The 26,277-nt window shown below is 42.5% G+C and overlaps 1 protein-coding gene across 2 annotated transcripts in view; it reads left to right on the forward strand.

Annotated features, from left to right (window-relative positions):
• The window catches only part of Srpx (sushi repeat containing protein X-linked), a 73,944-nt gene extending 47,889 nt beyond the window's left edge, over positions 1 to 26,055 (forward strand). For both annotated transcript variants that reach the window (XM_059250799.1, XM_059250802.1), the window contains 8 exons: positions 3,254 to 3,445; positions 5,382 to 5,558; positions 12,571 to 12,697; positions 15,995 to 16,116; positions 16,756 to 16,935; positions 18,497 to 18,630; positions 21,395 to 21,516; positions 25,860 to 26,055. In XM_059250799.1, the coding sequence (XP_059106782.1) occupies positions 3,254 to 3,445; positions 5,382 to 5,558; positions 12,571 to 12,697; positions 15,995 to 16,116; positions 16,756 to 16,935; positions 18,497 to 18,630; positions 21,395 to 21,516; positions 25,860 to 26,043 (1,238 nt within the window). In that variant the 3' untranslated portion in view covers positions 26,044 to 26,055. The remainder of the gene's footprint in view (positions 1 to 3,253; positions 3,446 to 5,381; positions 5,559 to 12,570; positions 12,698 to 15,994; positions 16,117 to 16,755; positions 16,936 to 18,496; positions 18,631 to 21,394; positions 21,517 to 25,859) is intronic.
• The last annotated feature ends 222 nt before the right edge of the window (positions 26,056 to 26,277 follow it).

Below are 26,277 nucleotides of genomic sequence, written 5' to 3' on the forward strand. Positions count from 1 at the left end.
CGTGTCCTTAGGACATTGTGCTCAGTGTCTACCCTCACCTTACAGTAGATCATATACCTAAAAATATGTCTATCCAGAACCTTCCATGAATGTCTAAGAATAAATCTTTTCATGATACATTATTTCTGCTGTCAGTTAAATAGCTTGCTGGCAGGAATCATCACACTATACATTTCGTATGTACGTACAGACATACCATAACATGTTATGTACCTTCAGTTTTCACAATAGAGAGTTAAGTTTTTTTCTTCTTGGTATTACTGTTACAATGAGACTTGAACCTGGACCTTTATTCATGCTAGAAAACTGCTCTATTCAAGAGTCACACCTCAGCTTTTAAGTGCCATTAATGTTAAAGGTTAGAGGTCATCCATGATTAACTGTGAGATTATCTCTGGAATACTAAGCTCCTCAGTGTCTGGCACAGAGTATATACTCAATAACTAATTTGAATTAAATCCAATTTAAAAGAACAGAGGAAGATTAAATAGCATATATTGGGTTCCCAGGATGTAACATCTTATTTATTGATTTGTATTTATTTATTTATTTATTTATTTATTTATTTATTTATTTGAGTGCTGGGGATGAAATTCAGACTTGATGGTTTTGCTTGGGATACCATAATAACTTCCCACTAATTAAGGGAAGGAGAAGGTACATAGAGAAGTGTTAGTATTATCCCCTGTTTATGGAAGAGGGACCTGAAGATTAGAGAGAGTAGGATGTGAGTTCTGCATTACTCACTCAGCTGACAGATGCTTCACTGGCCTCCGAACAGATGTTTGGGCTCACATCCATAATGCACTAGTAGTTCATTAGCCTGCCACACCACGCTGCCTACTCCACGGACTCCATTTAATTAGAGTGCTTATCACATTGGCTCAGGAGGATGCAAAGGCTTTCCTGATTAATCAGTTTGGATGTCTACTTGGTAAACCTTGTCTTTACTTCAACAGTACACGATCTTCCTTCCTCAAAGCCTCTATGTTAAACATTTTGTTAGTTCACTTTGACTTAACTCATAGTGCTTATATGCACTTTAAATTCAAATCGTTCACTCACATTCCCATTGCTGTTACTAAAGAACTGTTAAACTGTCAAAACACCTTCCAAAGATTTGTCTTGGAAAGTAATAAAAAATAAAATGCCTTTTACAAATAAATGAATACAAGATTCTTTTTCTCCACCTGGTAACAACATCACCTCTTTTGGATATGTGGTCAATACTGATAGAAGAATTTGAAGAATCAAAATGAGGGAGAAAAAAAATCTGCTAATTACATGCTACATTCAAATATGTAAATTTGTTATATATGAAAGCACACACAGACCTTACATAAAACATAAATATACATAGTACAGGAAGACTGCATGTATAAAAGTCTTCCAGAAGGCCTGAGGTGAGCTCTGTACATCTATGTCCATATGGTGGAAGTGAATGAACTCTAGGGTAAGCTCCCATCAATCTATGTAGACCACCTAGGGAATGTTACCTGAGTCTTGAATTTCGGGTCCACTTGCAACTTTCTAAAAACCATGATATGATTTTTAAAAAGTATTAGTAAAAGGGAACCTGAGAGCATCAGAGTAAAAAAGTGTCCTATTGGCAAAGCCTGGACTTTATCAGGACTGACTAGCAGGCAGAAGCCTGTTAGGAGAGAATTTCTGGGCAAAGCGGAAATAAGGCCTGTGTTCCTTCCTGGCCACATGATGGCGAACTTACTCCATTTACTGACCACATAGGTGCCTGTGGGGGATGAAGAACCAGGCAACTGCAGGACAGAGCATTAACTCCACTCCCACCCTGAGACTAGATGGAGCTTATTGCTGGTCCCCAGATAGTGCAGGAACTCCCCGACTAAAATGGTAGTCTTGCCCTTCTTTTGCATGGCTCTCAGAGAGTACCTTCCAAAGACAGGAGAAGTTCAGCTTTATGAGTGATATCCTAAGTATGCTCTGGCCAGCTGTCCTAGTTTGCTTCTCTGTTGCTGTGATAAAACACTGATCAAAGCAACTTGGAGAGGAAAGGCCTTTTCGTTTCTTTCTTGGCTTACAGGTTACAGTCCATCATCAGGGGAAGCCAAGGCAGGAACTCAAGGCAGGATCCTGGAGGCAGGAACTGAAGCAGAGACCTAGACGGGCATGCTGCTAACTGGCTTGTTCTCCATAGCATGCTTAGCTTGCTTTCTTATACACAGTATCCAGGACCAGCTGCCCAGAGTTGACACCCACCCATCTCTGTGATCTGGGCCATTCCTCATCAATCTTTAAGCAAGACATGCCCATAGGCCAGATGTTCTCAACCTGTGGGTCGTGACCCCCTTGGGGGTTCACATATCAGATATTTACATTACAATTCATAACAGTAGCAAAATTGCAGTTATGAATTAGTGACAAAAATAACTTTATGGTGGAGGTCCCCACAACATGAGGAACTGTGTTAAAGGGTCACAGCATTAGGAAAGTTGAGGACCACTGCCATAGGCCAATCTGATGGAGACAATTCTTCAGTTGAAGTTCTGTCTCTCCACATGACTCCAGTTTGTGTCAAGTTCACAAAAACTAGTCAGTGCAGCAACTATGAGACCAATATCAAAGCTCCCTGCAGATTTCCATCTGAGGAGGGTGTCACTGTGTTACCTAACGGGGCAAAACTGGGGATGTATGAAAAGGGGAGTAATTGTTCCATGAGTGTAAGCCAAAATGACACTCTGTTATGAACACTGGTATAGCTTAGTTCAAATTAGTAAGCAAGAGCACTGTGTTTTTTTCTTTATAGAGAACATGTATATAGCTGGGCGGATGCCACAGTTAACTGTGTTATGCGTAGATGGCTAGGGTAGAAATTCACTATGGCATCAATTAGTTTCAAGAGATTAGGATATCATGTTAAGGTAAATACTAGAGGGAGCAAGTGCTTATTGTGCTCAGCACTGTGTTAGGCAATGGATATATAGTCTTTATTTATTCCTTATAACATTTGCCTGTTATCATTGGCAGAGGTGCTGACTCAGAGAGTTGAGGTAGCTTGTCCACGTGATACAACTAATTAGAGGTACTTGGATTCATATTTAGTTATGTCTGATACCCAGTCTCATAGCCGTAACCTTCTTATCTACAAATATCTAATACACAGGGTACCATTGGAAGGCCAGAATCTGGCCGGTAGCCGGTCTGGGAGTGCAAGAGTGAAGGGCTGCACTGTCTACACCTGTCACTTATTCCTCCCTTCCTTTGTTTCTGCCTGTAGACACTCCATGGTGCTCGCCCATCAAGGTGAAGTATGGGGATGTGTACTGCAGGGCCCCTCCAGGGGGATACTACAAAACGGCCTTGGGGACCAGGTGTGACATTCGCTGCAGGAAGGGCTACGAGCTTCACGGTTCTTCCCAGCTGATCTGCCAGTCAAACAAGCGCTGGTCGGATAAGGTCATCTGCAAACGTGCGTAGACCCGGCCTGGGCTGAGTCCCCAGGGGCAAAACTGTTCTGCTAGGAGATGAAGCTTTGCACCGAGTGGTGATTTGAAGCCAATTGGTTTCTCCATTATAGCAGAGAGGGGTGTGCTTCTTTTTGAAGGAAGGGTATGGTGCACTTTTGGGAAAATAATGGATAAGAGACTTTTCCCAGCACACTGGGGATATTTGCTCAGTAAACACAAGGCTCCAAAGAGTTGCTGGTGATTTAGAAACAAATAGGACACTTCTAGGGCTTGTCAGAATACCACAGAGGTAACTGGGTAGAAGTGAAAGCCATGTGATAGGTACAAGAAGGACCCTAAACCGGGGCCCCTGGTAGTATATTAAATGAAAGAAAATCATGAAAAGCAAATGTTCTGAGGAGTGGGACTTAGGGATGCAAGGAAGAGTCACTAAAGAAGTGATGCTTTAACCGAGTGATGGTGGCTCATGCCTTTAATCCCAGCGCTTGGGAGGCAGAGGCCAGCCTGGTCTACAGAGTGAGTTCCAGGACAGGCATTAAAGCTACAAGAAACCTTGTCTCCAAAATCACCCTCCCGCCACCAAAAAAAAAAAAAAAAAGAAGAAGAAGAAGTGATGCTTAGTCTTAAAGCTGGTCTGTGTCGTTCCTTGCTTGCTGGCTAACTCTGGAGGTAGGCAGACGACCTTCAAGATAAGTCCTCCAGTATTAAAACTGTAGACACTACAGCATTGGTGAAGCCACTTTTGGAAGCCTTTATTATGCAAAGTTGCCATCCGTTATTGATTGCCTAATGTTTTCCAAGTCTTTAACATACATCCCAGTTTTGCACAGTATGTGATAGATATGGTTGGGGAAGCGGAGGCTCAGGACTGTAGCCATGTAGTATATATACACTTAGCAATGTTTCACCAGGTTTCCCTGTGACCTGTTCCTAGTTCCTCGTATCTTCCCACCTTCTGAATGCTTTGTTGCTGGGTTTCTTTTTTATTTTCATTTTTCCCTAGAACTGGGATGTGAGCCGAGGGCCTGGCAAATGCTGGGAAAATCTGCCACTCTGCTATATCTCTAGCTTTGAAAATGAACAAACAAGCAAGCAAGCAAACAAACAAGCAAACCTTTTTATTTTAAGGCAGGATCTCAACAAGTTGAAAGGCTGATGGGAGCTCATTTTGTAGCCCAGGCTGGTTTTGAACTTGCCATCTTCCTGCTTCACTGTCCTGAGTAGTTGGGATTGCAGACACAGCCACACTTGCCCCCTTCCACTTTCTTCAGAGAAAGAAGAAAACCTCTTACAGAAAACTCTTTCTTCCTGCTGCTTCTCTACCTCTTTCTTATTTATTTGGTTGTTTAGTTATTATTGTAGTCTAGGAAATCTTGCCTCAGTCTCCTGGAATCTTGGAATTACAAGTGTAAACCACCAGCCCAGCTTTGATTTGATTTGATTTTTTCTTACAAGGGAACGGCTCTCCCATGGGCGGGCAGTCCTGTCCGATGACTGAGTGGTAGAGGGTGGATCCAGGTGTGGAGGCTGAGTGGGAACTGCCATCTTCCCCCCAGGCCGCCCCTGAAGGAGCATGCTGAGACTGACTCTGCTATCCATCACCCCTTGCAGGGGCCCTCCTCATCTTTCTCCCATTTCCCCATTTTTTTCACTGGTCTCCCCTGGCAACACTTTCTTCCAAAAGTGGTAGCATGCAAATCCATCTCTCGAGGTTTGCTTCTGGGGAATTCAGGCTAAGACAATGGTGCAGCTGGGATGCCAAAGCCACCTATTGTGATATGAAACTTAATGTCTTCTGTGTGGCACACAAGGAGCCATTGTTTAATGCCATGCGTTATATTGCAGCAAACTGTTTGCTATGTGCTTTCAGAGTGTCTGGATTCTGAGCTTGTGGATACAAACTAAGAAACATGGAATATCTGGTTCTCTCCTTTTCAGAAAAGCGATGTCCTACCCTTGCCATGCCAGCAAATGGAGGGTTCAAGTGTGTCGATGGTGCCTACTTTAACTCTCGGTGTGAGTACTATTGCTCACCAGGATACACACTGAAAGGGGAACGGACAGTCACATGCATGGACAACAAGGCCTGGAGTGGCCGACCAGCCTCCTGTGTGGGTAAGAAAATGCCACAGGCCTCAGGAGCCCCATCCTGGGAGAGGAGCAGTAGGTCTTCGTTGGTATAATACACATGAAAGGAAACAACAGTGTTCCATGTTTGCAACCCAAACAGCCAACATAGCATTCAGTAGCTCCCGAGCTCGTAGGCCCAGCCCAAGACCTCCATCTCTATCTTAGCTGACTTCAATGCGGCCTGCTTCCAGCTGACTTGTCCAGGCCCTCGACCTGCTGTTATCTCTCCTGGGAACTAATCAGAAATGTCAGTTTTCATGGCCCTCTCATCTTCTTGAATTTAAAATTCTGGGGGTAGGGCTCAGCACTTTGCGTTTTCAGAGGCCCTCTAGGGATGTTAAAGTCTTCAAATAGAAGGCCACGAGTCGCAGGTATTTTTGCTTCTCAAATTTTCAGTGCCTGGGAATTTTCGGGGACCTTGAGGAAAATGGAGATTTGAACTCAGCAGGTCTTAGAAGTCAGGCTTGGGGGGATTCATCCTGTACGGGAAGGTTTTTGAACTTTGGATTTTAACCCACTAAATGCTTAGTGACAATAATATCCCCACACCATGGCCCCAGCCTAGTTGTGGCTATCAGAAATGTCTTTAGACATATTTTCAGTGGTTCTGGGGAAGAAAAATAACCCCTCCGTTGACAACCACTTGCCTAGGGGCAGTGAGTTCTCATAGCTACTTGTAATTGCCACCTGGGTACCTTTTAGTGACCTACCTTAGAGATTCTGACTCAATTAACCCGACAAAGAGGCAGCTGGGGGAAGCCAATAGGGCTCTAAAAAACGTCTCAGATTATTATTTTCCTGCTGGAGATCTGAAAGTAGCATTAGAAATTCCCCAGGGAAATGCGAATTCTCTGCCCACCTGAGATGAGCAAGCTTAGAAACTCTAGGTTGTGCCCAACAATCTGCTTCTGTAAAAGCCAGGAAAGGTGATTCTGTTGTGAGCCAAAGTTGGAAAACCTGCTTTAGGAGTTCAAAATTAGGAAGTTTAATATCTTTATACTCAAAATTACTGTCCTTAGATAGGATGCATCAACCCCAGGAGGAAGACGGTTAGGAAAACAGAATCATGAAAGCCCTGCAGATGTAGAAAGCCAAAATCCACCTTTGGATTCTGGTATTTCTGTAGACATTGAGGCACCCAGCTCTAGGACAGTGTTTTCTGCAACTGATTGCACTGGAGCGTGAATCTCCAAAGTGCTGATATTGTATTGAAGTTCCTCTACTACAGAGGATCATTTACTCCTAAACTGTGGGGGCTGCCAGGTCCTGCCCTTAGAGAACATTAAAACACAATCCTACACTGTTTTTAAATGGAATTTATCAATTCGTTGAGAATTTCATACAATGTATTTAGATCATATCACCCCTAACTCCTCCTCACCCCCTACTTTTATATGGATGAGAGCTGAGCATAGGCTAGAAGAGCAACAACAGTGAAATGGTAGTGTCAGCCACAATGCTACACTCCCATGTAATTGACACCATGATGGATGAGAGGGAAGAGCTCAGGAAATAATCATTGAAGGTGCTACCAGAAATCTAATGGCTTCTCCTGGCCTTCCTGCCCTCTATCTCCTATCAGTGAGACCTGTGTGGCATCCAGCTGACAAAGAAATCTACACAAATATTATTTTAAGATATAGTGCTGGCCCTAAAGGGAACAATATGGCAAAGCTGAGTCCCCATAAAATGTTTGGCCAAAGCACTTTTCTCTGAAGATGTGGCATCTCCACTGTTGAGAAGGCCTGCTTGGCGAGGACAGATAGAATGTGCTGGAGCTGATGTTGGGGGTGGGGGTGAGATCTGGGCATGCCCATGGCTAAGTCCATGTGTTCAGAGCAGAAGGGTACCCCACAGATGCTGCCTTTGGTATGTATCTTCTTGTGCTTTGCTGTGTGCAAACTAGCTCTTAAAAGCAAACCAGAGGAAATTAATCAAATCTCTGTTCCCTTGTATTGGAAGGAGCAGAGGTCACAGTGTGGGAGAGGAGAAGGCCCAAACTCTTTCTGCTAAGCAAGCTTTGGCAGAGCACTCTAGGGACATATTGTTCAGATTTCCAGATTGCGCACAACAATGGAAAGAAAATGCTGATTGTTCTCAAAAAGCAACAAGCATGTCTAAAGCCAGACCAGATGGCCCTGGAACTTGCCCAGAGGGAGAGGGAAGGAAGTAAGAAATGAACCCCAATTTTAGGCAGTTTATCTTACCGTTTGCTGAGACAAGTTTCAAGTGTATTGGAGGAATGGAAATTGTGTATGCAACGAGGCGGGGATGGGAAGTGGGGTGCAGGGTCCCCAAGAGCTTAGCACTCTAAGGTAAATGAAAAGGAACAGACAGAGTAAGCAGGCTGTACTTTCTGCAATTTCAGTGACAGACAAGCTGGAGTTTGTCCCCAGTGAGTTTTGCTCCAAAGCTATCATTTACTTCTTTGGCTTTATTAATAAGTTTGCCTGTGTGCTGGCAGGAACAGGCTTCCTTGAGTATAACTCAGAGCCTCAGCCTATTTTAGGAGCTGACACATGGTGCTTGAGTTGTTCCCAGGTTTCCACACAACCTTAAACAGCACATTTTGGCCCGCACTGTGCTGAGTGCTAGGAAAGCTAACCCAGTTCTCTTGCAAACTGGGAAGGCTGGGCATTCTTTGACTCCAAGGTGGTCACTTCTGGGGTCTGGCTAATTGTAAGTGCCACAAGTCAAAATTCTCTGTCTCAGACTGAAGTCCAATTCAGTTATTTAAGAAATGAATGGGGTCATATGGGTAGAGGGAAAGCATACTCTAAGGTGCAGGGGAGTAAAGAAGTTAAGAAGCCCTTTCCTCCATTGGCTGAAACTGGCACTGTGTGCTGAGATATTTTTAATTTCTGTCCATTTTCATTTATTTGGTTCCATAGAACAATGGGCAATAAGAGTGAGTAAGAGTGAACACAAATCCTCATTTAGAGACCTCATTTTAAGTAGACGTACCTCTCAGCTATGGACCAAAACAACAAGAAAAAAAAAGACAGTTTTAAAAGCGTGGATGAAGAAAATTTAGCAAATGCCTTTTGACACAAAGAGAATACCCGTTTTGTCGCTTTAACAAAGGACAATGTACAAACCAGCTTGGTTGGTGAAATTCCTCTCTCTTTTTATACTTTCTACAGAGTGGACAGTGATTCAGTCACACAAGTTAAATCCTGGAAGAAACTATATCTTTGAGATAGAAGATATGGAAACTGAAGGCAAATATTTTGTTGTCTGATGAGTTGGTTTAGCCAGCGATCCATGGGGGATATTTGTTGGCCTTCAATTCACTTCTCCATTGCTATCAGCAGGGTTAGGAATAAGGGCACCGGTACACTGTTATAGATTAGTTTAGATGAATGTTTCCTGGGCTGGTAAGGAATGCATATACACATCCATCACATATCATCAGGAATCTAACTTCAGTTTTACAATGGCTTGGTTGACGGAAATACCGATCCCAGTTTTGGCTCACCTGATTTACCACTGTGACTGAACAGGCAGACTTTTAGTGAGTGGCCTTCTCGACTACAAATGAGTCGACAGTTGGGCACCTTTGCTTGTGCTGCTTGCTCACGGCCTCCCTTCTGGTTTCTTTGGTTGTTTCTGGAAAGTTCCTTGAAATCTTGCAGTGCCAAAGAAATGGAAGCACTTTCCAGAGGCATCCACGGGGATTGTCCTTTGGCTGGAGAAAGGACAACGATTGGGCAAGCTTTTTTTCCGAGACAAGTTTTCTTCTGCCTTGGCAGTCATGTCTTCGTGTGCCCCAGGAAACAGATGGCTCTGGCCTCCATCATCACGCTCAGATTCTTTGAAAAAAATCCACTTCTATTTGAAACACAATTGTACAGTTTCCCCCTCCCTTCCCTCCCTCCAGTCTTCAGACTCTTACATTTGTCTCACTTGTCTGTAGTTGTGCAACAGACTGCCCAGAACTAAGCGGCTTCGAACAGATAAATTATTGATCCAAGAGACACTGTGGGTTGGAAATTTGGACAGTGTTCCATGAGGACGGCTGCTCTCTGCTAGCCATTATGGCTCAGGTTATAATGATTAAGGGCCTCCTGCACACAGAAAGCACTGTGGCTCAGGAAAACTGTATTGACTAGAGTTTGACTGAATCTTAGTCTTTCCCTCTTCTTCTCCTCCTCCCCCCTCCCCCCCTGCCTGTTTTCTTACCCCCCACTGTGACCTAAAGCCATTTGAGTTGCTTTCCATGACAACCGCCTCCAAACTAGACTGATCTGAAGGTAAAGTGCCAGACTCTGCCACAACAGCCAAGGTCTGAAACTGACAGAGGGTCTCTGAGTTCATTGTTACCAAAACACTGTTCCTGTGGCTCTCCCCTTATTTCCAGCACATGTTAAAGAATCCTGGGTAAATAGTTCTGCTGCCAACGCTGATACAGCACAGTATATCTGATTATTGTATTTTCTACTCAGAAAGGAAAGTGGAATACAGGGAAGGGGCATGATTCGTCAAATAGCTCCAGTTGAATGGGGCAGAGAACAGAGAAGAGGAGTTTCACTGAGGCTTCATGATTTCCACACAATAACTGACTTTGTAGGCATCTGGACTTTGAGGGGAATAGTAATTATGTTTCTATAGTAACTTTCTCCATTTCATTCATGGAAATGTATCATAACTCTAAGAAGCTATGGTGGCTTAGCTCTCCAGAGCACCAGCATCTACAGGCTGGTCCTGTCAACTGAGAGAGAGCACAGTTGTTTAAAGAGGCTTCAGAATCTAGTCTTTTTGATGTCCTTTGAGGATTTATAGAGAAGCTGTGGTAAATAATCTGAAGAGAATATGCATTTTTATAAAGGTTGGATGCAAACACCAGGTCAACAACAACAAGAATACACACACACAGAAAGAGAGAGAGAGAGAGAGAGAGAGAGAGAGAGAGAGAGAGAGAGAGAGAGAGAGAGAGAGAGAGAGAGAGAGAAGCATTTGAATTCTTAAAATACATTTAAAATATGGAATGGTGTATTTAAATACCAGAACACAAGAAACTCCAAAAAGAGCAGACATGCTTTCCAGTCTATAGATGGGAATGCTAGGGACATTGATTTAATTGCTAACTTAGTACTTAACATTAGGTGTGACAATTCAATGAACTCACGCAAAGATAGCACTTAGGCTAGAGTGGGCACGTAGGGTTCAGAGAATATTGCTTCCTATATGGTACGATGTATATTTGTTTCGTATTTGAAGAAGCTCTCCATCTGAACAACTAGGCCACTTTTGACTGATCAATGTTAGGCAGACAAGCTGTTTTGGGGAAGCTCTGAGTCTCCCACCCCCTGTCCCGCCCCTCCCAGATCACCCAGCTGACACAAGGAAAACAGACATTGTATCATCCACATTTAGTTTACCTGATGTACAGACCAAGAATCTCTCTTCACTCATAAATAATACAGTGTAATTTTACATGGAAATCAGGAGCCCATCCTCAGCCCCTCTTCTTCTGCTTTACCTTCTGTGGAAGCAGGTTTTCTAGAAAACAATTGCCAGCTATCTGTGATCGATGGGCAGCAGTCATTCAACACTTGTCTGAGCCACCCAAGACGTTGACACTGAAATGCTCACCTGAATTATGAAGGCATGCCTTCTATTGCCTAGCATAGTAATAAAAAAAAAGGTTATTTTTAAGAACTTAGTAACCACAAATGGATACTTCGGGTAGATTTAAGTATACTCCATATTATTGTGACACATATACATTATTTTATTAATTCTTTAGGCATAGCTTTCATATTTTAATGTCATTGGAGCTGGGGTGCATCTTATAGTTGATCATGACTTAAATTCAAAGAAATATGATAGTTATTCAATTTAAGATCAGTGTAAGAAGGCTGCAAATTCACAGTCCATTGAAGCATGACATAGAATGAAAGCAAATTTGGGTAACTAAAGGTAAAACTGTTTGAAAAAATATTCAATATTCATTATTTCTTACACTGCATAAAATGAGCAATCCTTAGATAAGCTACAGGGGAAAGTGTGTGAAGGCCTTTACCTGACGCAGTTAGTCTCTGAGAGATTTGAATCAGCAGCATAGAGGACGTTCACTTTTCACCCAGGTCGTAATAGCATTTAGATCATTATGGGCTGCTATGAAAAGCAATGCAAAGCTGCCTACCACATGCTGTCTTTAAATACGTTCTCCACCTGCTTGCCATCAAGGCGAACTGGGAAACCTCTAAATTTCCTCCTGTGCCTTCACTTCAGCTTTGATCACAGGCAACACAGCCCAATGCAGAATTAGCATCTCACTCATTTCCAGCCCTCATTATCAACTCATCTGGATAGAGGGGGTGTGGAGTAACTTAAATAATGCACCCAAACCCTGTGAGGCCACTGTGAATATGTATAAACCGAGAGAGGTGGCTCCATTACATATCCAGGGCATTCAAGTTTGCCTGAGCCAGAACAATGCTGTTCTCTGCCTCCTGATAGATGTAATTTTGGGTGAAATAAGCACCCCAATACACGGTAAACTCTGGTAAATTTTTAGCATCAGATTCACTTCCACCTCAAATGCCAGCATTTGGAATGATGCCCTTGGACAAAGTTGGCACTCATAAAAGATTTGTTGCATTGAGTTGAATCAAAGTAGGTGATAGTGTTGGTGCCTTTGCTTGGTATTCTACAACACTGTCTTTAAATTAGAGCAGTCTCACTAAAGCTGAATGGCTTCTGGCTTTAGCTGAGTAACTGTGCTGTTGCTAAGTCAGTATACAGAGTTAGGAAGAATATACCCAGTACATGTAGCAATGGTAGAGAATGGAAGGTCTATTTTGTGCAGGTGAGTCCTAAGAGGTCTGTAAAACTCAGCAAAAGAGAGAAAGCAGGATGAAAGGATAGAGGAGAAATCCAGAGAGAACTATCTCTTCCGAAATGGCAAGAGTCTAGAGGTCTTGGTTTGTCAGATGATGAGTGTTGGCCACCAGTTTAACAAATGATTTCTTGATTGGCTTATCTTTTCAAGATATGGAACCTCCTAGAATCAAGTGCCCAAGTGTGAAAGAACGTATTGCTGAACCGAATAAGCTAACAGTCCGGGTGTCCTGGGAAACCCCAGAGGGAAGAGATACAGCAGATGGCATTCTTACTGAGTAAGTCAAACATGAACCTTGGCAGCTGCAATTCTCTCTCTCTCTCTCTCTCTCTCTCTCTCTCTCTCTCTCTCTCTCTCTCTCTCTCTCTCTCTCTCTCCCTCCCTCCCTTTCTTCTCCTCTCCTTCCTTGAAGCCTTGTACATTATAGGTAAGCATGGGTGCTGACCTATATTTCCAACCTATGTTGTCTCCTAGGAAATGTTCTGACATTTCCTAAATGTGAGATATTTACTACCCAAAGTGGAGTGTATCTATACTGGTCTATTTACGTTTCAGACCTGGTCACTCTGGTCACCATCCAACATACTATATAGTTTATTTGTAAATAACAGCATAAAATATATATTATTTGTCTTTTTTTTCTTGCCTGTCTTTACTACAATACATTCAGTACATTAGTCCTAAGGGCTAGAACTGTACCTGGCACATAGTTAACACTCATTTAAGATTTATTGGTGAAAGATAGAAAAAAAGAAAGGGTAGAGGGAAGGAGGAAAGAGGAAGAGATAAAGGCAAAAGAAGGCAGCTGGTTAATGCAGGGATCTACTCTCTCTCCAGTTGCTTATAAAAAGGGCTCCTTCTCATATCCCCGGGCCTTCCTAAGCCCTCACACCCATTTGGAAGCCTTCTGTGTCTCTCATGCTAAGCCAAGTGCTGTGCCGCTTTTTAGTCTGTGGTTACGGTTTGATGCAGAAGTTTTCCATTCCTTGTCTGTTGTCTGTTCCTGTTTCAAAACTTCGCATTTTGGGTTTTTTGTTTTTGTTTTTGTTTTGCTTTGCTTTGTTTTGTTTTCTCAAGACAAGGTTTCTCTGTGTAGCTTTGCGCCTTTCCTGGATCTCACTCTATAGACCAGGCTGGCCTCGAACTCACAGAGATCTGCCTGGCTCTGCCTCCCGAGTGCTTGGATCAAAGGTGTGCACCACCACCAACGCCTGGCTGCATTTTTGTTTTTAAACTTTTGAGCACATCAAACACTTGGAAAAGCTTGTGATCCAAGTGAAGGCGTCCTCTGACTTCTTCCCTGCCTCAAGCCTGTTTTCCTAGGCCACTTCATTCATAGTGTGATGTCCAACCAAGTAAGGGGTGGTCACATGCTGCTCTAATCTACCATTTGGATATGTACCCTAACAATATGTCAGCATGCACATCTATACATTAGAGTTCATGGCTCAGTTGGACCTCCCGGCAGAGGTTCCATACCTGGGTGCTTCTGACTTATGTCATTTTGGGCCATTAGGCAGGGATATAATTTCTAGAATCTTGTCAACACTGCAGGGCTCAAGACAAAACATTTTTTGTATACATTGTTAGCAATAACATAACATTTACTAATAAGAAGGATTAGGTGTCTTATTCATAGCAGGATAAACTGGGGGTATTAGAATGTGTCTAAAGGCTTTGCAGTTTTGTGGAGGACCTGTTATTAAGGTTAGAATTGTGACATTTAACAGAAGGACCATGGTAAACCCTGACCCTCTGTTCAGTGCAGCTATCTGCCTCCAGAGTTCAGCAGTATTGTTGGTGTTTTTTTTTTTCTTTTTTTTTGTTTTTTTTTTAACTCTTGCTCTTTGGGGGCCTGCCACTCAGCTCCCAAATAAATACTCATGGAGACTTCTTATTACTTATAAATACCCAGCCTTAGCTTGGCTTATTTCTAGCCAGCTTTTCTTAACTTAAATTGTCCTGTCTACCTTTTGCCTCTGGGCTTGTATCTTTAGATAGATAGATAGATAGATAGATAGATAGATAGATAGATAGATAGATACCTTTCTTTTCTTCTTACTCCATGGCTGGCTGTGTAGGTGGCTGGCCCCTGGCACCTCTCCTTCTTGCTCCTTGATCCTCTTTCTTTCTCTCTTTTTCTCCTTCTATTTATTCTCTCTGCCTGCCAGCCCCACTTATCCTTTCTCTGCCTTGCTATTGGCCATTCAGTTCTTTATTAGACCATCAGGTGTTTTAGTCAGACAGAGTAACACAGCTTCACGGAGTTAAACAGATGCAACATAAAAGAATGCAACACATTTTTGCATCAGTAAACAAATGTTCCACAGCATAAACAGATGTAACACATCTTAAAATAATAGTCTACAACAGCAGCTTGGATACAGTCCCACAGACTTGGAGGAGGGTACCAGGAGTAAGGCACTGTGGCAGCATGAGTTCAGAGAAAGCTGACTTGTCCCCTGATCAACTCATGCTGGGCTCCTTGCTTCCTTAGCACATAGCCTATGAGTCCCCTCCCCAGTATCTAGTCCAGGCTGTTTTGATGCAGTCTGCTTCTGCGGGGAAGGGTGTATGGGCAAGCTCTGACATAGGTGTTTCTTTTGAGTCCCCTTGATGACTCTTGTTATTTTCATGATGAAATGGAGTCTCAGAGAAATTAGCCGCCACTCCTACTTGAAAGACGACTCTTTTGGGGTTTATCTGAATTTACATTTACTGTCTAAGGATCTTAAGATCTTAAGGCATCTAAAGTAAAAAATGACATCTCTGAGTGGTGGGATTTCTGACAATTCCCCAAGACCCCACAGTGCACATGCCTTGTAAGTGTGTCCCACCTATATGTAAAGTGTTCCTTAGTGGTGACAATGATGATTCCATGTGGCCATTATCATCAAATGCCATCATTCCTAGGAGCCGCAGTGAAAAGGTGAGTTTTCTATACATTAAAAACTAACCCAAAGCTGTCATTTCATTATGTTATACCAACTGGTGGTGGTGTCAAGTAGCTACGAAGATAGATGCTGTACTCACCCCATGCTGTGCAATCCTGGCCAAGTCCCTTAGCCTTTTGTTGCTGTAGTTTCCTTTCCTGCAAAATAGTTCTATGAGGATTAATTAAATAATAAATAATAAACCATGCCTGATACATGTAAGGTTTATATAAAGCAGACAACACGTTTTGCTTTTACTAACATAGTATTAGGACAGTCAAGGATTCACAGAGAATTTACCATTTGCTCAGAAAGGTCTTCACTGACCCAGATAGAAAAAGCAAGGAACATTCTGGCACCTTGTTATAGGCCCAAATTGCCAAATAAACTGTACTCTGAAAGAATTTTCCTCAGAAAGCATTGTGTTGTCTGCCAAACAGGGAAGACATGCAGGCTCAGCCCACAAGCCCTGTTCTGTGCGAATCTCCCCTCAGCTGAGATCAGATTGCTCCGGTGAAGCAGAGGGAAGTTGAGGAGACCGCTCCTCACAGAACCTCGGTTCTGCTTGATAGGCTCAGAGCTCAACAGCTGCTTTTTAGTACACAAGCATAATCCTGGGTATTTCTGCTTTCTTCCTTAAGTGTTATTCTAAAAGGCCTCCCTCCAGGCTCGAATTTTCCAGAAGGAGACCACAAGATTGAATACACAGTCTATGACAGAGCTGAGAACAAGGGCACCTGCAAGTTTCGAGTTAAAGTAAGAGGTGAGAGAGACTGTTGCTTCCTGGTGACTGTCACAGAGAGGGAACAGGCGGCTAAGCGGGAGTGTTCTGAATGCCCCTTGTAGTAGGGCTACTGCCAGCTTTGGATTAGGCTTTGGTGATGCTGAGGGAAGCATTCCATCTTCATGCCTGGGTTTCAACATTGGGGGGAGGGGCGTTACGTAGGAAACACAACTAGTTTCACGGGAGCCCACAGCTGTCTGTCCAAGAAGACTACCACTTCATAATTTTTCCATCTCTGAGCTAATATCTCTAATACCTGTAATAAACAACCCGAGTGGTCAGGAGTCCCAGCTTTTAGGTCTTGCAGACCTTTGGTCTACCTGAGAAAATATTTTGAAAACTTGGTGTTTCATGGTTTGGCCAGGTAGTCAGTATCATTTACTGTTCAGGGCTCAGGGTCCTTATCTGTCACATGAGGGGGCTAATGCTGCTCTCTCAAGAGTCCCATTGGTATGGGTGATGAGCATTATGGGGCATTAGATAATAGTCATCCTTGCCCCCCACTCATTTCGCTAATTGATGTATAACTTCATGGCAAACCCGGGGCCTCATCTTCTCTGGTTACTTTATGGAAGAGTGCTCGGGGCTAAGGTTATTCTGGGTTTGTGTCCCCTACAGTCAGGCGCTGTGGCAAACTCAATGTCCCAGAGAATGGTTACATGAAATGTTCCAGTGATGGTGATAACTATGGAGCTACTTGTGAATTCTCCTGTATCGGTGGCTATGAACTTCAGGGTAGTCCTGCCCGAGTATGCCAGTCCAATCTGGCTTGGTCTGGCACAGAGCCCACCTGTGCAGGTATGTGTGCAGTTCTTTCTTTAGCTAGCATCAGAATCTGAAACCCCTGATTCCAGAGCGGGTAAAAGCAGCTTTAGCGCCTTTACACCATAAAATTCACTGTCATCTCTGCTCATCTGAGTAGGTGAAAAAGGTGTCTTGTTTTTGTCTGTTCTCTGATCCCCCCTTCTTATCTTCTAAGAAACAATCTGGAGGCCAGTCTTTAGTGACATTAAGCCAATCGCGTGTTTACTTACATTTATCTCTCTACTTTACAGCTGAGGATCGAGTTTTCAATGCTAGTACACTGCTGTGTTTAGACAGTATAATTCCGGCCTTGCATCATTGGCTTAAGTGTCATACATATCTTGGGCACTTGAAATCCTTCCTCCTGTGTAAAATGGAGAGAATCATACCTCTCCTAAATGTGGTCGTCTACTGAATGTTGTAATAGAGTAGTTACAGGGTAAGCCTTCATTCAACACGTCCCAGCCAGTGGTTCTTACTGATGAACAGCAATTGGGCTGAGAGTGTGAAATCTAGACTACCTAGGAAACTCCAGACTAATTTTTTATTTCTATGAGTCCCCTTTTCTCAATGCCAGGTATGTCTTCCTTTTCCCCTCCTTTAACCGTACCATTCAGAGCAGAAAAGCCACATATGTCTCAGACTCCTCAGCTAAGTACTTGATGTCCATTTTTTGTGACACCGAGGCCTGCGATATATTGTCAAATAATTTCATAAATCTATCTAGCTGCTAGCCATATATGGGCATGGAGCACTTGAAGTAAGTCCAAATTTAGATATGTTGTCTGGTGTAAAAGATACACTGATTTAAAAGTCTTAACACAATAAAGAATAGGAAGTATCCCTACTTTTTGTGTTGCTTGCATGTTGAAATATTTGGATATATTGGGTTGACATACAAAGCTATTGTCACATATTTGCTTGTACATTTGTAATGAAGCTACTAGAAAAATTGAAATTGTACAGTTATGTAAAGTCGATTTACATTGACCGAGACCGTGAGCCCCAAAGGCCATGTTAGAGATAACAGCTGCCTCTCATTCAAAACAACGGCCCAGAAGTTGACACATAGCTGTCACTCAGTGCAGTTGACTGAATGAAAATGTAAATGAACCGTGATTTTAAAGCTGACCTGAAGTTTGAAATGTTAGCACCACATTCATAAGCCCTACCTAGTGTGTTCTCATTTTTCTTTTGTGATTTCTTTTTCAGGGCCAGAATGTTTGCTGCTCTGTGTACTGACCAAATCCTTTAGGGCTGTTGGTCATTTATCCGTATCTGTGGAAGAACTATAATTAAACCACCTTGACTCATGCTCTCCCTGGCCATATTGAACGAACAATGAATTTACGTTCGACTAAGCTACTAAGTTTAATGTGATTTGTTACAGCAGCAAAGGAAAGCTAGGGCACCTTGTCTGCTGCAGGTGCTTCGTGAACTCACTTCTCAAATCAACTACTTACACATGAATTCTCATCTCAGGGTCTACTTAGGGTTTTGTATGTGACTGGCTAAGTTAAGGCTTTGGAACTTATGCGACCATTTCTGATTACAGCTATGAATGTCAATGTTGGTGTCAGAACAGCAGCCGCACTTCTGGATCAGTTTTATGAGAAAAGGAGACTCCTCATTGTGTCCACACCTACGGCTCGAAACCTCCTCTACAGACTGCAGCTGGGAATGCTGCAGGTGAGGCCTTGAGGCACAGCTAAAGTGGGAGGGAGGCCTCTAACAGGAAGAAGACAGGCACTTCACTAAAAGCAAAGGCCAGACTCAATGTCTAATGCATTTAGGGTGAGTTTAAGGGACCAGCACTTTAGAGACAGTCATTCATTTCTGGTGCTGGTGTATAACCTTATTAACATTGACTCCCCAGAGCTAACCCAATCATTCTCCAACCAGCGAGGTTTGTCTGTCTTTGCTAATAAGCTTAATTGACATGTTGTCCATGCCCAGCCAAAGAACAATTGTCTTTGCTGATCCTGTCCAGCACATTCATAGACTGGAGGTGATCAATCAGTTATCTTCCCAATAGACTGGCTAAGGGGATACAAGGCATCCGAAAGCCTCTAGGCACCGTATCCCTCCTTGGGAATTCCACCTCCTCTAATGAAGGTGAATTTTGCTGCTACTGGATGAGACAATCAACATGTTGGGGGAGGGAGAAACTGCAAGAGTCACACTAGCAGTTGCCTGATTTTGTCTTGAAGTTGCATGGCAATGAGTGGCCAACTTCACTGAATGCTAAAGAAGCAGGATATGCTGCACTTCTCTTCTAGGATTTCTCATTCATTTAGTCCCGTTTGAACAATCTTGGTTTAATCAAAGGCAGCAGTTTACTACTCAGCACAAGTACAATGAATAACGAGTCTTTCTTTCACTGTTTTCTTTGTCATCTGAACAGGTTGCCCATGAACTGTGAAGAGCCATATGAAATGTTTGGGCTACCTTGATAAGAACCAAATTCACTAAATCTGTATCATAAATCCCTGTCACCCTACCTGCCCTTGTATACCTCTGTCTTAGTTAGGGTTACTAGCTATATTGAAACACCTTGACAAAAAGCAATTTAGAAAGGAATGGTTTATTTGGCTTATGCTTCCACATTCTTAGTTCATCACTGAAGGAAGTCAGGATAGGAACTTAAGCAAGGCAGGAACCTGGAGGTAGGGGTTGATGCAGAGGCCATGGAGGAGTGCTGCTTATTGACTTGCTCCCTATGGCTTGCTTAGCCTGCTTTCTTATAGCGCTCAGACCACCAGCCCAAGAATGGCACCACTGTTGTTTGAATCTAGATGGTCTTTTAATAAAAAACCCAGAGCCAGATATCAGGGTGAAAGCTGAAAAATCAGAGAAGCAGAACAGCCAGCCACTAGTTCTTACCTATATGAAATCCTCAGCCTAAAGAGAGTGAGTTCCTGTTTCCTCACGCCTTATATACCTTTCTCTGCCCTGCCATACTACTTCCTGGGATTAAAGGCATGTGTGCTTCCCAGTACTAGGATTAAAGGTGTGTGCCAGCACTGCCTGGCTCTGTTTCCAGTGTGACCTTGAACTCAGAGAGATCCAAACAGATCTCTGCCTCCTGAGTGATAGGATGAAGGGTGTGTGCCACCATTGCCTGACTTCTATGTCTAATCTAGTGGCTGGCTCTGTCCTCTGATCCTCAGGCAAGTTTATTAGGGTACACAATATATCGCCACATACCACCCACAATGGTCTGGGCCCTCCCCCATCAATCACTAATTAAGAAAATGCCCTACAGGCTTGCCTACAACTGGATCTTCTGGAAGAATTTCCTTAATTGAGGTTTCCTCCTCTCAGATGTGTCAAGTGGACAGAAAACCAGCTAGCATGATCTTCTTGCTCCTCATAAAATGAAAATGTATATGCTTAGCTGGTTTTATGGTCCTTGGCAAAGCAGCATGGCATGGCCACACATGCCTCGAGCTCTTCTTAGCCCTAGAAAAATGAATAAGCCAATAAACTTGCCTTGGCTCATGCGCCAAATTTGGCCTATTGCTGCTGGATTTTGAAAGCTAGATTTTTATCGGTCGCAGCCCCATTTATTCACCTGCATATTGATTATGACTACTTTTAGATTGCAGTGATAGAATCGAGTACTTATGTTAAAAGCCATTGAGTCACTGTAAGCTTGAGTATTTGCCTCTTTTGGAGAGGTTTTGGTAGCCCTCAGCCTTAGCCCGTTGCTGTCCTTTCAGGCCCTGGATAAACTGCTGATCAGCTAGTTGGCTATGGCATTTTGGATCTAGATATTCTTATATTTGTCCTCTCATCAACACTTTCACACTCACCTTCAAGGAAGACTTGCTTGACTTAGTTCAGGATTTAAAATGGTTTTTCCCATTCAGTTAGATTCATCTTGTTTATCTTCTGTTCAATTTGTTGGCTTTGATTGTCACTGCTACTCCTGTTGAGACCTTCTGACATGGAGTTGACTGAGCCACATCCACAAGCCTCTTGCCCAAGGCCAGCTAAGAGCCCAGGAATTGCTTATCCTTGTTTTCTTGGGGTTAGGGTATGGGGAGCATAGGATAGGAGTATGCGGAGGGTGGTTAATTAGTGTAGAAAAGGCAAGTCTGGAAAATATTCTTAATTCCTTGTAAGAATGAAGTTAGAAACCTCAGGGTGGGGATAAGGGTGGTGTCTTGGATGCTTTTTGGAAATTTGACTTATGCAAAGTCCCACCATGTCTAGAAGTACCTTAGTGTAACCATTGTGTTTAGGTTTTCAAAGTCCCATTGCCAGGCTGTTTTGTGTAATTCCACAAGAAAGATATTTAGGTTTTCTAGGCATCAGATTAGCCTTGGTTTTTCAACTGTTTTCAGAACAATTTAGAGTCAGCAAGGAAGCACCCACAAGATCATTGCTGGGGTTCCGGTCTCTGGTTCCTTAGTTATACTCACACCTCCCCTGTTGGTTCCCCCTCCAGCAAGCACAGTGTGGCCTGGATCTTCGACATGTCACCGTGGTGGAACTGGTAGGAGTGTTCCCAACCCTCATCGGCAGGATCAGAGCAAAGATTATGCCGCCAGCTCTAGCTCTGCAGCTCAGGTAAGGGGGTGTTCTTGCCTTAAATTTCATTGTGATACACTTGTATCTCACTATGGATGCACTTGTATCTGATCAGGTTCCCCGATTTTTTTTTTTCTATTCAGTATTTAGTTCAGGCGGTCTTTGGTGCTTAATTGCTTTTATTCTGGGAGTATTATAATCATGCTAATTGGCATGTTCCTGCGTGTTCAACTGAATTATGCAGTGGAAAATCGCTAATGTTTCCTTCTTCCCCCTCCAGCCATTTTCTCTCCTCTCTCTCTCTGTCTCTCTCTGTCTCTGTCTCTGTCTCTCTCTCTCTCTCTCTTTCTCTCTCTCTCTCTCTCTCTGTGTGTGTGTGTGTGTGTGTGTGTGTGTGTGTGTGTGTAGGTTGAAAACAAAATGGCCTAAGCAGCAGTCCTTGCTCATGTTAGGACAGATAGTAATTAGCCCTTTCAGGCTTGATCTCTTTTTTCTCCAGCTTTGCAGAGCACTTGTCCATATCCCTGTTTCAACAATTGTATCTCTTTTCTGTCATACTCATAAAGCTAGAGCCCTAATAGTCAGACCTTGAGTAATGCATTAAAGTGAGCTTTAACAACTAAAAGACAATTTCAGAATAACCTACATTTTTTCTTGTATCTCTTGGCCACCTTGAGGTGGGTAATTAGGGTAAACTAATACTCCCTAAAAATCTTCCCTTCTAGCCTAGCTTTTATCTTTTGTATACTGCACAAGACGGAGCAAGTCTCTGTCTCAAGGTCCCAGAAGTCTCCTTGTCTTTTACAGTCCCAGATGACTTCACCATCTTGTACATTTACGTCTGAGACATGCATAAAGAAAGTAAAAGCAAACAATGGTATTATTAATCAGGTTCTTCTTATACCAAAATTCCAAAGGCAAGTAACCCCTACAATTGTTTCTTTTGCTCGTAATTCTGCAGGCTACAGTCAGAGATGGGGGGACTCTATTGCTTTGAGTCTCTAGTGAAGGTCATTCACCATAGAGGGAACATACGGCCATGTAAATTGCTTACATCAAGAGCCAGGAAACAGAGACAAAGAGACCAGGGTTTCATAATCCTTTTCAAAGAGAGGCCTGCAAATGTCCTAAAATCCTCATGGTAGACCTCGCTTCTCTAAGAGTCTACCATCTTCCAGTAGTGTGACCTAAGTAAGCCTTTAATATGTGGGCCTTTGGGGGACACTTGCCACCCAAATTATAGCATACTCTTCTGTGTTTATCCTTGGAAATGTTATGTATTACTTATACCCCCCAGTCCATTGGCCAGAACTAATCACATGATTACAATTGAACTTCAAAGGAGGCTGTGAAATGCAGTGCTTTGTTATTTTTATGAAGACAATGAAATGGCATTTGGTGAATTCTACCAAAGGTGTTCAAATAAGTTCACAAAAATTCCCTAAGAGTTGTATCACAGAGAGATGCCCTGGTTAGTTTTAAGCAACCTGGACATAATCTAGCATCATTTGGCAAGATGGAACCTGGAGACAGGAACTGAAGCAGAGGCTATAGTAGAACACTGATTATCAACTTGCTCTTCCTGGCTTGCTTAGCTTGCACTTTTATACCACACAGGACCACCTGCCGAGAGGTTATACCACCCCCAAAGATCTGGACCCTCCCACATCAATCATAATTCAAGAAAATGCCCCATAGGCTTGTCTACAGACCAATATGGTGAATACATTTTCTTAATTGAGGTTACTTCTTCCCAGATGACTCTAGCTTGGGTATAGATCACACACACAAAAAAATTTCCATCATATCCTTTATCAATTACTTAAACAAGACTTTTTGCAGAGGACTAAAGAGGTGGTTCAGTGGATAAAGTGCTTGCCTCATAAACGTGAAGACTGGATCAGATCTTCAGAACCTAAGTAAAGTCTAAGACAGCATCATGGGCCTGTCTATAACTCCATCCTTGGAAGACAGAGACAGGGATCTCTGGAGCAAATTGGCAATCTACATTAGCCTTATCAGTGAGCTCTGAGTTCAATTGAGAGTCCCTAATTTGATGTATAAGATGGAGAGTCATTGTGACAGTCACCTGATGCCAACCTTGGGCTACCACATCCACATCTACACATATGTACATGTGCCTGTACATATATAGTATACCCACACACATGTAAGCACAGATACAGACACATGTACACTACATACACATTCATACATAAAGATAAAATTTGTTGCAGAGTTTATAAAATTAGTTTCTTTGGATAACAGATAGATGGTAGACACAGATACACATATACATGATAAATACATAGATAAATACATATACAACAATAATAAAATCTTGATGTAATTTTAAATTGTTTTAAAAATCAACAGAGCTGACAGGAACCAAGAAGGACATCACTTTAATAGTCATATTATTCTCAGACTTCCCTGGAAGGTGACAAGGAAGAGTTCCTTCCAATCTGATAATAGTCATCATGTAGCTCAGGAATACTGTCAACCTCACCCTCAAACCAAACCCACAATCTGTGAGGTACCTTATTACCCGTCTCTTGAGATGTCTGTGGTCTCTCAGCTCCAGTGGGAACCACTCATGTTACTGTTGCTGATGTGATCATTTCTCTTTTCCCATGGCAGTGGTCCTTTTTTACATTCAGTGTTAATCAAGGTACAAGAGTCACATGAAGAATGTGTGTGATAGCCCCGGGGATGTTCTCATTTGGGCCTGATAACTGCTATGAAACCACGCGATGCAGTTTCCCTCAGCTATCCTCCCTACAAGCTCCAGCCTCAGCATCGCTTGGCACCTTTCTTCTCTGAGCTCTGCTCAATTTCTCAGTCCTCTATGATCCTGGAACCCCCTTGGGCTTGAATTTATCTGGTGGAGGCAGTGGAGTCACCTTCTTTTGGATTTCTAGTCACTAGATATGGATGAGCAAGTTAGCTTTCCACTGGGAAAAATAGTATTTCCCCATTTCATGAAACTGCTTCTTGAGAAGTGCAGTCAGTTTACATTTTATTCAATGCTATGTTTATTCATTTTTCAAGTTAGCATGAAAATGAATGGGTTTCATTAAGGCATTTTCATACTTGTATGTTATTATATTTTCTTCTAATTCATCCCCTATTTCTGACTGACCTACCCACCTTACTACCTTTCCTTTATACAATTAAAAAAACTCAGAACCATTCATAAGATGAACAAATTCACTTTAAATTCATATGGCAGAGTATGTTCTGCCTGCTTCATAACCTCAAGACATTTCAACTGGAACAAAAACCAGGAGAGGAGATTGGTGGCCTCATTATTTCATTGGGCTCAGCTGTCTGCTTACTTGCCTCTTGGCTTTCTCATTTAAACCTGCTGTTATTGATATACAGCAGGTATAGACAGATGAAATCCATTTGTGTTATAAACACCACACAGTTGAAACCATGCCTGAATTTTTTGTTTTTGTTTTTTCGAGACAGGGTTTCTCCGTGTAGTTTTGGTGCCTTTCCTGGATCTCGCTCTGTAGACCAGGCTGGCCTCAATCTCACAGAGATCCACCTGCCTCTGCCTCCCATGTGCTGGGATTAAGGGCATGCGCCACCACCACCCAGCACCAGAGTATTTTTAAAAATTATTTGTGGTACTAATTATAATGAAATAAGTAAGAATGTCTGGGTGTAGGTCAGCCCATACAGTTCTAATTGTATTCCTGATAGTCATCACTATAATTTGTTGAATGTTACTTTAATCAAGATCACCTTGTCCAGGCTTCTTCAACTTTGGCCCTTTTGATACTTGAGGCTGGATTTGTCTGGTTAAAAAGCTGGCCTGTATACTGTAGGATAAATATATTAATATGTCTGACCTTTATCCATTAGATACCAGTAGTACCTAACTCCCTTCTTAGGACAACCAAAAGTGTGTTTAGACATGGTCAAATATCCCCCCAGTGGTAAAATATTCTTGCTGATAGCTATCACCATTTTAGTTCTGACATTACTGTTCCCCAAATCTTCTAGCCTTGCTCTATATGCATGTAGCAACTTTTGGTTTATAGTACCATAGCCAGCCTGAAATCTTCCAGGCCATAAAAATCTAAAGCAGAGTTTCTCAACTTCTAAATACCAATTATCTAGAGATCTTACTAGTAACCCAGATCCTGATTTGTTAGGTATGAGGTCAGACATGAGCAAGTTCTTTCTGTGCAAGTTTTCATGTGATGCTATGGGTCCAAGTTCCACACTTTGAGTAGTGGAGACATAAAAATGATTCAGTCCTTTATGGCATCAAGCATTTCTCTGCAAAGTATTACCAGAGGGCTCTGGTTGCCCCCTAGAAGTCTTGGGGGTCAGGGTTTAACATAGTCAAGTCTTTTTGTTTATTCCAGGCTGTTGCTTCGAATACCACTCTACTCCTTCAGCATGGTGCTAGTGGATAAGCATGGCATGGACAAAGAACGCTATGTCTCCCTAGTGACACCCATGGCTCTCTTCAACCTCATTGACACTTTCCCCCTGAGAAAAGAAGAGATGATCCTACAAGCTGAGATGGGCCAGACTTGCAACACCTGATGGGATGTTATAGTCTTGAAGTTCCTCATCTCTTTTTACATGGTGCCGTGCCTTACATAGCACCCTTTACCTGGGATGGCCTTAAAAATATCCTTGATGTACAGATTTTCATTTGTAATTTTTAAAGTCTATTTTATTATGTGCTTTCTTTGCCCTTAAAATTTGGCATAATGTTTTTTAAACTTTGAAATGTTTCAAAATATAAGAATATATCTACTCTTTCTAACTCTCCCT

This window comes from Peromyscus eremicus, chromosome X (assembly GCF_949786415.1).
Source record: "Peromyscus eremicus chromosome X, PerEre_H2_v1, whole genome shotgun sequence".
Taxonomy (NCBI): Eukaryota; Metazoa; Chordata; class Mammalia; order Rodentia; family Cricetidae; genus Peromyscus; species Peromyscus eremicus.